Source organism: Aspergillus brunneoviolaceus, assembly GCF_003184695.1.
Source record: "Aspergillus brunneoviolaceus CBS 621.78 unplaced genomic scaffold BO95scaffold_53, whole genome shotgun sequence".
Classification (NCBI taxonomy): domain Eukaryota; kingdom Fungi; phylum Ascomycota; class Eurotiomycetes; order Eurotiales; family Aspergillaceae; genus Aspergillus; species Aspergillus brunneoviolaceus.
In genome coordinates, this window is record NW_020290783.1 from 208,303 (window position 1) to 221,598 (window position 13,296).

Here is a 13,296-nt window from a genome sequence, read left to right on the forward strand (position 1 = left end):
CAAGCTCTCAACCCAGCTAGATGAACATAAGACAGGCACAGGAACCCATAGAGCTAGAATGATAAGTCAATCTTCCCCACAGATAAGAATCGAACGACTTCTGTCATTCTTCTCAACCCACAACGTCGTCAGCTAATAGGTAGCAGGCATAACACTCAACCTCCCCCCATCAGTAAGCACACAATTCCCATTACAGTACGCCCCCGCCCTTGAAGCCAAATACAGCAGCGGACCCATGATATCCTCGGGGGTACCAGCGCGCTCGGCCGGGATCTGGTCCAGCGGGAACGCCCCTTCCTCCGTGGGACTCTTGCCATGAATCAAGTCCGTCGTCAGATCGGTCGGAAACACTGGCCGCTATTGTCAGCATACCGTCCCCACCTTACTCCTTTCACATTTGCTTACATCCAGGACACAGCACATTCGCGCGGATTCGATACGGCACGAGGTACGTCGCCAGGACCTTCAGCAGCATCGTGGTCGCGGCCTTGCTGGCTCCGTAGGCGAACCCGGCCGTGATGCGGCGATTGAAGCTCCCGATACTGCTGGTGGCGATCACCTGACTCCGACAGCCCTTGCGGGCGTAGTCGTTCTGGGTCCGGTTCCCGGCATCGAGCAGGCCGAGAAACGCTATGGCAGTATAGAACACGGCCGTGCAGTTCACGTGGAAGGTATCCGTGAACTCTTCCATGGGGATGCGGAGCAGCGCCTCTTGTATTTGCCGAATGCTCGATCCGGGGGGTACGCTCCCCGAGGGCCCGGCGATGCCGGAGTTGGCAACAAGCAGATTGATATATCCGATATCTTTTTCAATGAACGCAACCGCGGATCTGAGGCTATGTTGGTCGGTGACATCGCACTGGATTGGGACGACATTGTCTCGGCCCTGGTAGCAGTGAGAAACGATGCTTGTGTGGGGGGTTGGAGTCTGCAAGACTGACAAGTTCCGCCACCGCTTGGTCCAGGATATGTCTCCTTCGTCCAAGGATGTAGACTTTCTTGGCGCCGTTGGTCGCCAGTGCCCGTGTCATGTATAGGCCGAGCCCTTCAACGTCCGTTAGCTTGGCGTGAATAGCAGGTTCTATCCCTATGGGACGCATACCGCCCCCTCCGCCTGTCACTACTGCGACGATACCCGTTACGTCGAAGAGGTTTGCTACTGAGCCGGTTGCAGCCATAGTGCGAGAATTCCGCTGGAGTCAATGCCGGGAAGCAAGAATTTAGAAGAGTTGAGGTGTTGCAGCGGTCTTGGATCTCGCTATATTGTTATAAGCAGAAGCGTGAATCATCAATCCCTATCTCCTCTACTTTATATTGCAATCTGGGGACTCAGCGGCGAAGGCTTTCGGTATCACATTCCAAGATGGGGACTAGGTATAGACCACTCCGCTCTGCCCCTCCGGAAGCGCTTGCCACTTTCAGCGCCGTCGCTGACCGGGAGTATGCCCGACATATCTCCAAGGAAGCGGTAGATAAATCTCAGTTCATACCGATTCGGACATCTCTCAGTTTCTCCGGCGTTACTTGTCGATATATGTCTTAAACATTTCACCAGCGTGCACGGAGAAATATTTGTTGCTTCTTCGGGACACCGGGGGTACCTGGAGCTTTCGTTTCGGCCTGGGCCGGTTTAGAATTCCATGTTTCGAGCGAAATCCTTCGAACAAGGAACAAGCTACCCTTAGAACTCCTTACAGATCATTACCGAGTAAACCCCCAGTTGGGTTGAGGGTATCCATGTTTTATTCCAAAAGCCATCCAGTGTGCCCGCAAGCGTCCCGCAATCGAAGATTGAACACATTATGACACTCCGAAGTGTGGGCCAAGAACTAACAATCGGTTCTACATAATATACGACTGGAAAACCTATCACCATCCCCCAAAGCCAAAACCCTCCCCAAAACAACATTTAGCCCCCCCTCCCCGCTTCCCAGAGAGTAAGACACAACCTCAAACCCCCGAATCGATCTCATTCACAAACTCCTGACCACTGAAAACCGCCCAATCATGACATGTCTTCGCCAGCGAGGAAGGGATCTTGAGCTGCTGGATCTTTTCCGGGTGCTCCTAGACCATTTCTCCGTCAGTAGCTATCACCACCACCCAGCGAACCCCACCGGCATTCGCAAACAAAACAAGAGACGTACAATGATATTTAACGACAACCCCATGCTAACATGGTACGACATATGACAATGCAGCGGCCACACGCCGGGGTTATCCAGCACCCACTCCAGGACGACGAACGCGGGGTTCTCGGGGGTGCCCGCCTGCATCATCTGCGTGTCCCGGCGCTGCGGATTGGCAGGGTTGACGATGACGCCGTCCCACGTGCCGCGGCCCGCGGCCAGGACCCAGAAGTTGTGGCCGTGCAGATGGAGCGGGTGGTGCATCGGGTAAATGTTACTGAACACCAGGCGGACGCTGGCGTTGGCGCCGGAGTTGTAGGCGTTGGCGTTGGCGTAGTAGGGGTCGGAGAAGTTGCCCGTGCGGCCCAGAAGAAGGAGCGGGGCGTTGTAGTTGGCGCGGAAGGTCGCGTTGTTCATGTAGAAGAGGTAGTGGCCTGTGGCGTTCTGGGCGAGGTTGATCTCGATGGTGTCGGTGGTGGAGGGGGTGCCCGGTGGGGGGAGGGGGTGGTAGGGGACGGTCTGGTGGAGGGGGTCCCCGGCGCAGTTGTTGCTGTGCCACACCGCTGTGCTGGTGGTGTTGGGCCAGGTGGCTGGGTCGGCGTCCTCGTAGTAGATCGCTGCGGTCACGGTGGGGTAGGTGGCGGTTGAGTTGAGGCAGTCCATGTCGATGGAGGCTCGCAGCCAGTAGGCATCGCGGGGGCGGCCGGTGGCCTTGACGAGGACGTCGGTGCGTTGTCCGGCGTCGAGGGTGACGACGTCCGTGTTGTAGGGCTTGACGGGGATGAAGTCGTTCGCGATCACGGTCATCGTATGGCCGTCGATGCTGATCTTCTGGTTGGCGTTGGATCCGGTGTTCAACAACCTGAGACGGTGGACTTTGCCGCTCTGGAAGCTGAAGCGAGAGGGACTGGCGCCGGGGCTGCAGTCCGTGCCGCTGCAGTGGTAGATGCCGCGACCGTTGATCAGGTTGTTGTCCACATTCGGGATCACTGGTGGGCGGGAGAAGATTTCCAACAGGTTCGACCAGTAGTCGTGGTGGTGGTATTCTGAGATCATGATGGGTCCGAGGTCGTAGTCGTAGTTGACGTGGTTGGGGCCGTGGATGATCGCCGGGCCATAGACGCCGTCGGTCAATTGGGCGCTGTAGTGGGAATGATACCAGCCAGTCCCGTATTGATCAGCCTGGAAGGTGTAGGTGAAACTGGACCGAGGCACGATGGGACACTGCGTGACGCCAGGTACCCCGTCCTCCCAAGGGGTTCCTTTCTGCGTGATTCCATGCCAGTGCATGGCCAGACCTTCTTCTGTTCCGGTTGTAATCATGTTATTCACGGTCACGGAGATTGTATCACCCCAATTGGCTTCGATCGTTGGCCCCGGGAATTGGCCGTTGATCAGCATGGCGCTTTTACTGTATCCATCTGGCGCGGTTATGTCGCGCATGACTGTGAAGTTGTAATGCCGCGTTACTCCGGTATCCGGGGGAGGTCCTAAAGGGGAGATGTCTCGCCATGGTGGGAACTGCGTTACCCCCTGAGTTGAATTAGTAAGTGGTGTGTGTTGGGGACGCTGGTGTCAAACTCATCATACCTTGTCCTTGATGAAAGGGGGAAGATACTTGGTAGGTAGGGTACCATATGGATATCGGCCTTGGGGAAAGTTGAAGTGAGCACACGCCAGTCGGAGAGCAAGCGACAGAAAACATTGAAGCGGGACAAATGTCGGATTTGATTCTTACTGTTCTCTTCGCTAGTGTTACAAGCAGCACTGATGGCTGTTGCACCACGAAGGAAAAAGGGTAACCAGGGCACCATGGTAAGTCACACAAAACGTGGTCTCCCGTATCAGGGCTAGCAGTGATGAACCGAAATGGGTAAATATCATACTGTCTCAAACTTCCTGAAGAACGTACACGCGACTATTTATTCTCCGATATAAAGATATTTCCTCAGAAGAAGCCATACCCATCGACGCATTAGTCAAGATTGTCTCGCATTGTCAATGTTTACACCTCTAAGCACAGTTTGTTTGCTGCGATATTGCTTTTCATGAAAGACATTGCTTATTGTCATGGGTTCAGGATTCGAGGGGATGGGCCGCCTGATGATAGACTCGACTAACAAGAACATGGCAATCGGGGACTGTAGAATTGTCGGTTGCTTTTTGGTCGCCGATCAAGCTTCCAATTGAGACAACCGTCTCTAGGAGTGTGATTCGACGCCATTCAAGCCCCATCTAATAAGGCTGCAAGAGTGTTTCGAAGAGAGCTGAAAGTGCACACCCTGGCAAACACAGCATTAGCTCTGGATGCGGCCCGGCTTGCCCAGTCGGAAAATTGATTTGGATGTTCAAATCACCTTGGAGACGAGGGTTTGCTTCAAGGTCTCACGGGTATTCCTATCTGGTTGCCTGTGCAACTTCATCACATGGCCCCCTGTACTGTGCCACCTTGACTCGGCTGGGAATCCCAGGTCATACAACTGCGAGTAATGATGCCTGAGACGTTTCTTCTTCGGCGCCCAATAGCACTGAGAACTTCTATTCTCGATGTTCGACAAGATTAATCTTTCCGATTAAGCATGTTTGCTATGTGATTCGCATATGTGTCGGGAGTCTAGCCAACCCATCTCTATTGACCAAGGCTGGTTGAATGCCCACAGAATGCTGGTCTGGGTGGAAGTTCTAGTCTGGCTCGGAAATCTATAATTCACAATAGAAAGCACGGCACTGAGTCCTGGTCCAGTCCCATCTCCATCAATCACCCCGAGAACTAACTTCCTGATATAGCCAGTCCCTCCAACCCTGATCGCAAAGGATCGATCTTACCCGAGCCTCCAGCCACTCTGTATTTCCCCAGAACCCCCAAGAGGCCTGAAATCTACACCAGTCCACAAGTGCCGTCTCCCAGTGTCGTCGAAATGTCTCCCACGGATACACGTCCGCCTGCTGACCCTGGAGGAGCCGCGCGCGATACCCCTCCAGCAGGCTTCTCTCCCCATCCTGCATCGGCAACTGCTCGGGCAGATAATCCTCGTCCTCGACCAGCATGTCGAGCGGGACCGAGCATGTGAACAACTTGGCGAGATCGCACACCCCGAGGCCCAGCCCGACGTACTGGAAGTCAAAGAACGCGACGCGCTCCCCACTGTCCGACGTGAACAGGTTCTCCGACTTCACGTCCCCATGGATATAGGACTCCATCGGCCTCCCAGAGGGCGTCAACACCAACGCCACCATCTCAGCCACAGACATGGAAAATCCTTCCGGTGCGCTGCACAGCGCCTCGGACCACTCCGAGTCGGTATCATCGACAAGAGAAGCATACTCTTTCCGCCGGGTAGCAAGGTACGTATAGCCACCATTCAGCCACAACCCGCTACCACCTTCTTCACTCCTGCACTGCCGCCGCCTCTTCGCTTCCTCAAGCGGCGGCAGCACCAATTCATCCCTGCTACCCGGCAACAACGCCCACGAGCGACCGTGGAACCCAGCCAGCCAGTCCAGCGCCGCACGCACCTGCCTAGTGCTCAGAGAACTCCTCTTGCCCCCAGCCACCGGATACGCGGGCCGCAGATCCACCATGACAGTGGCCATGAGCCGCCGGAGCTCGTTCTCGCCAGGCTTACCGGCCATGTCGCGGGTCGAGGCCAGACACTGGGCCACGCCGATCTCGTCGCCCAGCCGCGGCACCACCTCGCTGTAGAAGCACTGCTCGACCTCGTAGCTCAGCATCTTGCGCAGGTGGCCCTCATCCTCGGTGCCGGCTTTCTTGCTGGGTGGGGAGATGAGCTTTAGGATGAGCGGGAAGGTGGCCCCTGTGCTTTTCGACTTCACCCCGCAGAGCTGGGCGAGATGGGCGGCGGCCTCGGGGGTGGTGGCGCGGGCGGAGACGGCGCAGATGTGGCCGTACCCTGCCCACAGCGTTTGGAGGGTGGAACACGAGACGAGCTCGAGCGAGTGCCAGGCGAGCATAATGCTGGCGACACGCGAGGGTGAGGGCGTCATTCTGGCAAGCCCGGTTGAATCAGCTGACGACGGCGCTGCAAGATGTATGGATGTTTTTGTTGATATTGCTCTAGTTAGAGTTGGGTAGGAATTGAGAGACGATCGATGCGATCGTGGTGGAGCTGCAGTTGCTAATGCAGCTGCATTGCTTAGGTGAGCAGTAGTTTAGCCTACATATAATTGGACAAGGCTCGGATTATGCAGCACAACCTGTGTCAGCGGTGCTGTTTGCTTGGTCTGTTTAGCTCACAGGTACCGGAAGCGCTAATCCCTGTCTGGACTAGCCCCACTTACTCGGACGTCTATCATGGTAACATCACAAAGCTAGGTAAGTTACTATTTTAGCATATCTCTGCAAAGACGATTGTCCACTTATATATCAGCTTCTAGACAAAGGTTCTAAGTTGCGGCACATGTATGCTGTGAGAGTCTGGGTTATCCTAACAATAGCATTTGAACATGTTTTACTCTCAGTCAGTCAATCATTTTGAAGATAAAAAACGGCTAGATACCAGCTTTGTTTCCACGTCCTAGGGCGGCTTCTACCAACGTAGGTACCCAAAACTAAGGCCCTGAATCAGAATCATGGCTCAGATCCAATGGATTGCCAGATCTGGCGGCAAGACAGAGCCAATATCACCGCCAGGAATTCGAATGTTCAGAACTCCCTCTTCATCCTTCTTCTCATTATTGTGCTCAGGTTCAAGCTTCCCATCCTTTGTGTCACGAGCAAAAGATGTTGTCATTTGCAGCAAAGTAACACATCTGTGCAAGCTTGATCTTTGAGAATCTCCCATTGCTCCAGGTCATCTCGCATGTCCAGGACTCGAATTTCTTCAAACCTCCCAGCGTTGTGACATGCGAGCAGGAAATTGAGAATCTGTCTGGTCCACAGCCGCTGGTGCATCTGTTCTTGGAGTATCTTGCTGTCGAACTTCCCCACCAAAGCGGGTGACGAGCCTTCTTGCTCACGAAAAGGACTTCTCACGCATTTCTAAGTAGTACAATCGGCTGCACTAGTGATGTGATCGTCGGATATAAAAGCTACCGTATAGAGTATAACGAACCGGTGAGCTAGCATGTTAGCTTAGGAGAAACTGTCTGTCCGACATGCTGATGATGAAAAGAGGCGAAATTCCGTGAAGAGACGCTGCTGTTCTTTCGAGTCTATGTCTAACCTACGCCAGGAATGGTCTAAGCCCTTTCTCAAGTAAGGCACCGGCCGCCCTGGATTTCGAAATGTGACAAGCAATCCCATCCCCACATCTCGTCACAAAGTTTCTGTCGGCTGCCTGATTCACCAAACATACCTATATATATAAGCATGCTCATTTCGACTGGGACTCGCAATTAATTCACTTCGGTCTTCGATCTGGGCACACTGTATGTTCTTCGATTTCATCTAAAGTTCTTGCTGTTATTCTTGCCCATCCGTTTAAACCTGACGTAACAGCACCTATGTCGGTATGGTCTCAAGATAACCATCTTCCTTGCGGATACTGAGGTCTATCATAGCGCACTCTATCCTTCGATCTCTCAAGCGTAACAGTCACAGAACTTGTTACAGTTCCAAATGTGGCTCCCAAATGCTATCTTTGCCGGCGTCCGTCAGGCGAAGAGACCACTCGGCAATCGAACCGCAACGGTAACGCAGGACGTCTATACTGGAAATGCCACCTCTGTGGCAAGTTTCTTGGCTTTGTTGATAATCGAGGCAATGATCCAGCAAACCCACCATGCCTCTGTAGGACTCCCAGCAAGCGGCAGGTAGCTGGATGGCAGCGAAGAACATCACGTGGTCTTCACTTCGTTTGTCGACAGGGACGTTGTGGTTTCTATGAACCGTGCCGATATTCTGATGGTACTTATCTGACCGTCAAGTCCGATGAGCTTCTTGACCTATTGATTGGACTTTGTATTGTCTAGTAACTGATGTTATACTTCATCTTGAGGGTTGCAAGGCTGTCCGAGGTTCAGTACCTGAAACGACAGATGTTCCGAACTTTGATCTGCATGCAAACTTATATTTGTATTTCGAGTTGGAGCGTGGATCTTGAAATATGGTAAACCTACTCTGTACTTCAGACGACACGTCTCTGATAATTCGGCGTAACAAGTGATGAATCAGAAACTCAATCTTTGGATTATATTGTTCTCTCTGTTATTGATTTGTTTTCAGGATGTCCGACACGTGTTCTTCGCAGGCTTGACCAAAAGCGGGGTACGGCCTTGGACTTCCAAGGGCAGACTTGTGGCTCTTCCGCTTTAATCCTTCTAATAGACACATGAACGCATTTCAAATAGGTTACACAAAACGGGATTTCGCTTGGAGCGTTATCACGAACATCCTAGATCTTTCTAGCCATGCATGGGAATGCCCTCACTCAGACATCCGGCCACGCTAAGCCCAAAGCATTTACTGCTCTTTGCAATGCCTCTTGGTCCCAGTTTGTCTCCAGGAAGACAGCACCGATAATAGCTTCGACCGTTGCCGCCATCAGCTTGTCGGCGATATAGTTACCCTGCGAGGGGTTTTTGACGATGTACTGATCAAAGCCCAGCTCAAAACCCCGCTGGGCAAGGTTCGTATTACCAGCGATTCGGGAGACGACTTGATTGATTCGTTCTGCATTATACGCAAATTTAGTGAAACTGACTCAAACATTATTCGAGGAGAATTACTTGCATACCACGGCTTGCGTTCCTAGCACGGCCTTGCGTTTGTAGGAAAAGTTGAAGGGCTGAATCTCCAATAAGAGCTAGGTCCTTGTTACCATCTCTGTTGACGGCGCCGGCAGCCATAAATGCTTCGTGAATCAGTAATGGCTTATCAAATGTAACGCCTAACTGTTTCTGGATATAAACAACAAGTTCGCTGCCATGGTTGGCCATGTTGCTAGGATTTGGAATGGAGATCACGGTAAACTCGCGAATGCGATTCTTTGCATCAGCAGATGAAAATATATAGCACATCAACTCAATCCCCGAAAGACATCTCAAGTGCATCATCATGCTTGTTTTTAGCGTCTGTCCCTCTGAGCGGGGTATGTGGCTTCTGTAGGTCATGTGAATTTAACAACCAGACCATTCCTATTTTGGTGGTTAAAGCAACAAACCTGCTTAACTTCCTAACCTGGCAGTACTTTGAATACGATCCCACGGCAGACCGCACTAAATTCCTAACGCGCATTTTAGGATGCTTAGCCTGGCTTATCTCCCTCCCCATTACACGAGCATGTCTTACCTAGCGTTAAAGGTTAAACATTTGCTGGGAACGACAGGAATTATTCTGTGCTTGGAATGATACTAATCCCTGTTCTGAAAAGTAGCTCTCTCGTCGACGAATAGTTTGGACGGACCCCAAGAGAGCTAACTTTGCAGCAGAGAAAACCAATAACCCAATGACAAATCCAGCGACTACAGCTGTCAGACGACCTATTTAGGACGTTTCTGTCCAGATGAGGTACATCGCGAACCTGAGCTGCACGACGTGAAGAGCCATGCATACGTGCTATGTGCAACCTCCTGCGGATTCGGTGTTTAAAAGGCCAGGGGTCGGTTCCTCCTCGATGCGAAGCAGTGAGCATGGCATTTTTGTCGCACTAACCCACATCTGGGAGACTTACTTTGCATAACGGCCAGAATTTCATCAAGGCTACTGGATTGTCTTCAGCCTAAAAATGGGGGAGGATCGACCGCAACGACTGCTAAGTAAATAACTCAGTCAAACCAAAAATCCGGAAGATAGCAATATCTGTGCCTTTCCTTTTTTTCCTGATTCGGTTCCTTCATTTCAAGCGAGTTTTCCTCTGTTTTGCGAATGAGCTTTGTGAATAGTAGACAACACTCATGCATGCCATGCTCCTTGCTTTCGTCTTAGCGTCAACTCGAAGAGGCCCATCTAGACTGAGGAGGCTAGATAAGACAAATTTAATGCCAAAGATCCCTGAGTACTGGTGGCCGAATTTGACTATATATACAAGTGGCCAGTTTCCTTCTATAAGATCCTTAATATTCATTTTCTACTTGATTCATTGATTCCGAAAAGATTCATCAATTCCTTACATTCTGCGAATATGGTCCTCAGAGAGTTTAATTCCAGAGCTCTGGATAGTCTATGTACTGAGGAGCAACTTGATCTCTTGAACTCGATTGACACCCTTCGATCCCAGGGCATTAGCCATTTCGTGTCTCTACCGCAGATCATCGTGTGTGGCGACCAGTCATCAGGGAAGAGCTCTGTGCTGGAGGCTATTTCAGGAGTATCCTTTCCTGTCAAAAGCAATCTCTGTACACGATTCCCGACAGAACTTGTGCTCCGCCAGGACGCCAGCGTCGGAGTCAGAGTGTCGATCGTACCTCATCACTCGCGCAGCGAATCCGAGCAACGATCACTGGGTAGCTTTTGCGAGGAGCTTGATGGCTTCGATGGGCTTCCTGAACTGATCGATAATGCCAAAGCTGCGATGGGTATATCCACCCATGGCAAAGCATTCTCGAACGATCTATTACGGGTTGAGGTGTCAGGGCCTGACAGGCCGCACCTGACCATCGTCGATCTTCCAGGACTCATTCACTCTGAGACTAAACAACAATCTGCTGCTGATGTTCAGTTGGTCCAAGATGTGGTTCAGTCCTACATGAAAGAGCCACGAAGCATTATATTAGCAGTAATCTCGGCGAAGAATGACTACGCCAACCAGATCGTGCTCCGGCTGGCAAGGGAAGCTGATAAATCGGGCAATCGAACCCTAGGGGTCATCACAAAGCCCGATACTTTGGTCGCAACTTCAGAGAGCGAACGGATGTTCATATCACTAGCGAGAAATCGGGACGTGGAATTCCGGCTGGGTTGGCATACGCTCCGGAATATGGACAGTGACCAGGGAACTGGGACCCTCGCCGAACGCGATCAAAAGGAGCGGGAATTCTTTTCCAGGGGAGCCTGGGCGGAGATGCCAGCATCGTTGGTTGGAATATCCTCGCTGCGAACCCGCCTCAGCAAATTACTATTGCGACAGATTGCGGCCGAGCTTCCAAGTCTTATCGAGGAGATTGAAGCAACGGAGGACGAATGCACGCTGCAATTGAGGAAGCTCGGTGAGCCGCGGGCCACTCTTGATGAGCAAAAAGTCTACCTGATAAACATCAGCCAATCTTTTCAATCCCTGATCAAGGCTGCTGTGGACGGCACCTACAACGAGACGTTCTTCGAAGATAATCAATCCACGACGGGACGCCACAAGCGGCTTCGCGCTGTGATCCAGAATTTGAACGAGGCCTTTGCGGATCGTCTCAATAGACGAGGAAACTACCGCAAAATCACAGATAATGACAGCCAGTTGGAGCCCTTCACTCAAACGCAGGTCTCAGTTACTCGAAGCGGCTTCATCGATCACATTCAGGAGCTTATGAGGCAGACACGAGGACGGGAGCTACCCGGCACGTTTAATCCTATGATTGTCGGGGAATTATTCCTGGAACAATGTCGTCCTTGGGAGGTTATAACACACGAGCATATTCTCACCACCTGGCGTGCAGCTCAAAGATTTTTGTCGCTCCTAGTAGGTCATATCTCGGATGAAGGGACTTCGATTGTTCTTTTTGCTGAAGTCATCTCACCTGCACTGGACCAACTGCGGGAGATCTTGATCAAAAGATGTGAAGAGCTTCTCGAAACTCATCAAAAAAGCCATCCTATCACCTACAACCACTATTTCACGGAAACACTGCAGAAGATCCGTGCTAGTAGACAGCAGAACGAAATGACCGGCCTCATCGAGCGGTACTTCGGAGTTGACGATCTACAGACGCTACGCAGCCTCGATGGAGTATACTGCCTACAGGATCTTCTTGACTCACTTCTCCAGTGCCGTGAGCCAGATATGATGAGACTAGCTTCAACTGAAGCTTTGGATTGCATGCTTGCTTATTACAAGGTACGGCAAAGTACTTTTTATCCCTGTTTTGCTCATCTGATCAATCTTTATTTTCCTCAGGTGGCATTGAAACGATTTATCGACGACGTCGCGGTGGAAGTAGTAGAGGTCAAGCTGATTCAGTCCCTGGCTTCCATCTTCACACCCGTCAAGGTATTTGAAATGAAGCATACATTGGTGTCGCGCATCGCCGGCGAATCTGAGGAAACTCGTACACTTCGGGAGCAATTGAACCGAAACAAACAAATCCTCAGAAATGGCTTGGAAACATGTCGAAGATTTGTTGGTAATCGTGGCATAGACCCTGAGAAGGTCAAAGATACGCAGCCTTTTGAGGAGCAGTCTTGGGACAGTCGTGATGCTTCGTTGCGGCTTCAGTCTGCGGATCTTGATGGCTCCGATGCTCGTGCAAGCCCGGAGAATGAAGATTCTGAGGTCCAACGCGAAGGAGACCAAAGCCTCGGCAAACCGCCTGCGATGCTCACTTCTGACCCCGAGGGTGAATATCTGAAGGAGGAGGAGTATGACCAGTTTCCAGGAGCTCCTTCGGATATGGACTACGAACAGGCGTCACCTGAGGCTTCCACGCAGGGGTATGACCGCTATGGGCAAGGCAAGTCAAAGAAGAAAAGCAAGGGTTACAAGGGCAGGCATTGAGAATTGTTTCATTTTCTTGCTAATGTGTTCGAGTGGTCGGTCCTATAGTCTGGTATCCAGCCGCAACGTTTCATCTGGCGCCTTAGTTCTACGTTCAATATTATCCTTTGCTCCTTTTGTGGCAGAATAAGTATTCTCGAGGCGCGTAGGCGGAGTAGGCGGGGGTCTGGACCGGGCCGCGCCCGTGACAGCGAGTCGCCGAGGCAATGTCCTTTTTTCAACCCCTTCTCGTGGCGTCTTACTGGCGGAAAGGATCATACCCGTATTTGCCATTCATCCCCGTATTGTGCCAAGTGGATGTAGTAATCGATTATACTTGGCTGCGCCTGCTTTCCCTCTACAGGTTCTGTTACCATCAAATACATCACGCTTTCCTGGAAGTTATGAGTGAGTTTGGAGACAATATTGATCTTGAAACTTGAATTCAACGTGACTCTCTGTCCACTTGAATGGCATGACAAAAGAACGTAGGTGCTCGCAATGTGCTTATGCCGGACGGTTTAGGTGGTCATTATTGGCTTCGGGCTGCCGCCACTTTTGTATATCATGAAGAATATCTTCTCCCC

The 13,296-nt window shown here is 51.5% G+C and overlaps 5 protein-coding genes across 5 annotated transcripts; 1 reads left to right on the plus strand and 4 right to left on the minus strand.

Annotated features, from left to right (window-relative positions):
• Positions 1–117: 117 nt before the first annotated feature.
• BO95DRAFT_501800 (SDR family NAD(P)-dependent oxidoreductase) lies at positions 118–1,178 on the minus strand (the record flags this gene model as incomplete). Its single annotated transcript, XM_025591021.1, has 4 exons — positions 118–350; positions 406–886; positions 942–1,045; positions 1,103–1,178. The coding sequence occupies 4 exons, from the start codon at positions 1,176–1,178 to the stop codon at positions 133–135; spliced, it is 879 nt and encodes a 292-aa protein (XP_025440033.1). The 3' UTR covers positions 118–132.
• A 772-nt stretch (positions 1,179–1,950) lies between these two features.
• On the minus strand, positions 1,951–3,943 carry BO95DRAFT_501804 (uncharacterized protein; the record flags this gene model as incomplete). The annotated part of the gene is made up of 3 exons (XM_025591022.1): positions 1,951–2,067; positions 2,148–3,619; positions 3,868–3,943. 3 exons carry the CDS (start codon positions 3,941–3,943, stop codon positions 1,951–1,953), a joined length of 1,665 nt encoding a protein of 554 aa, XP_025440034.1.
• Positions 3,944–4,672: 729 nt separating this feature from the next.
• Positions 4,673–6,196, minus strand: BO95DRAFT_483970 (uncharacterized protein). Its single transcript, XM_025590319.1, has one exon. The coding sequence runs from the start codon at positions 6,132–6,134 to the stop codon at positions 4,884–4,886; it is 1,251 nt and encodes a 416-aa protein (XP_025440035.1). The 5' UTR covers positions 6,135–6,196; the 3' UTR covers positions 4,673–4,883.
• A 2,069-nt stretch (positions 6,197–8,265) lies between these two features.
• BO95DRAFT_445084 (ribonuclease III domain-containing protein) lies at positions 8,266–9,145 on the minus strand. The gene is made up of 2 exons (XM_025587057.1): positions 8,825–9,145; positions 8,266–8,760 (listed from the first exon to the last, which is right to left on the minus strand). Exons 1-2 carry the CDS (start codon positions 9,024–9,026, stop codon positions 8,519–8,521), a joined length of 444 nt encoding a protein of 147 aa, XP_025440036.1. The 5' UTR covers positions 9,027–9,145; the 3' UTR covers positions 8,266–8,518.
• Positions 9,146–10,185: 1,040 nt separating this feature from the next.
• On the plus strand, positions 10,186–12,823 carry BO95DRAFT_501816 (putative dynamin GTPase). Its single transcript, XM_025591023.1, has 3 exons — positions 10,186–12,073; positions 12,134–12,359; positions 12,393–12,823. Exons 1-3 carry the CDS (start codon positions 10,211–10,213, stop codon positions 12,728–12,730), a joined length of 2,427 nt encoding a protein of 808 aa, XP_025440037.1. The 5' UTR covers positions 10,186–10,210; the 3' UTR covers positions 12,731–12,823.
• Positions 12,824–13,296: the final 473 nt, after the last annotated feature.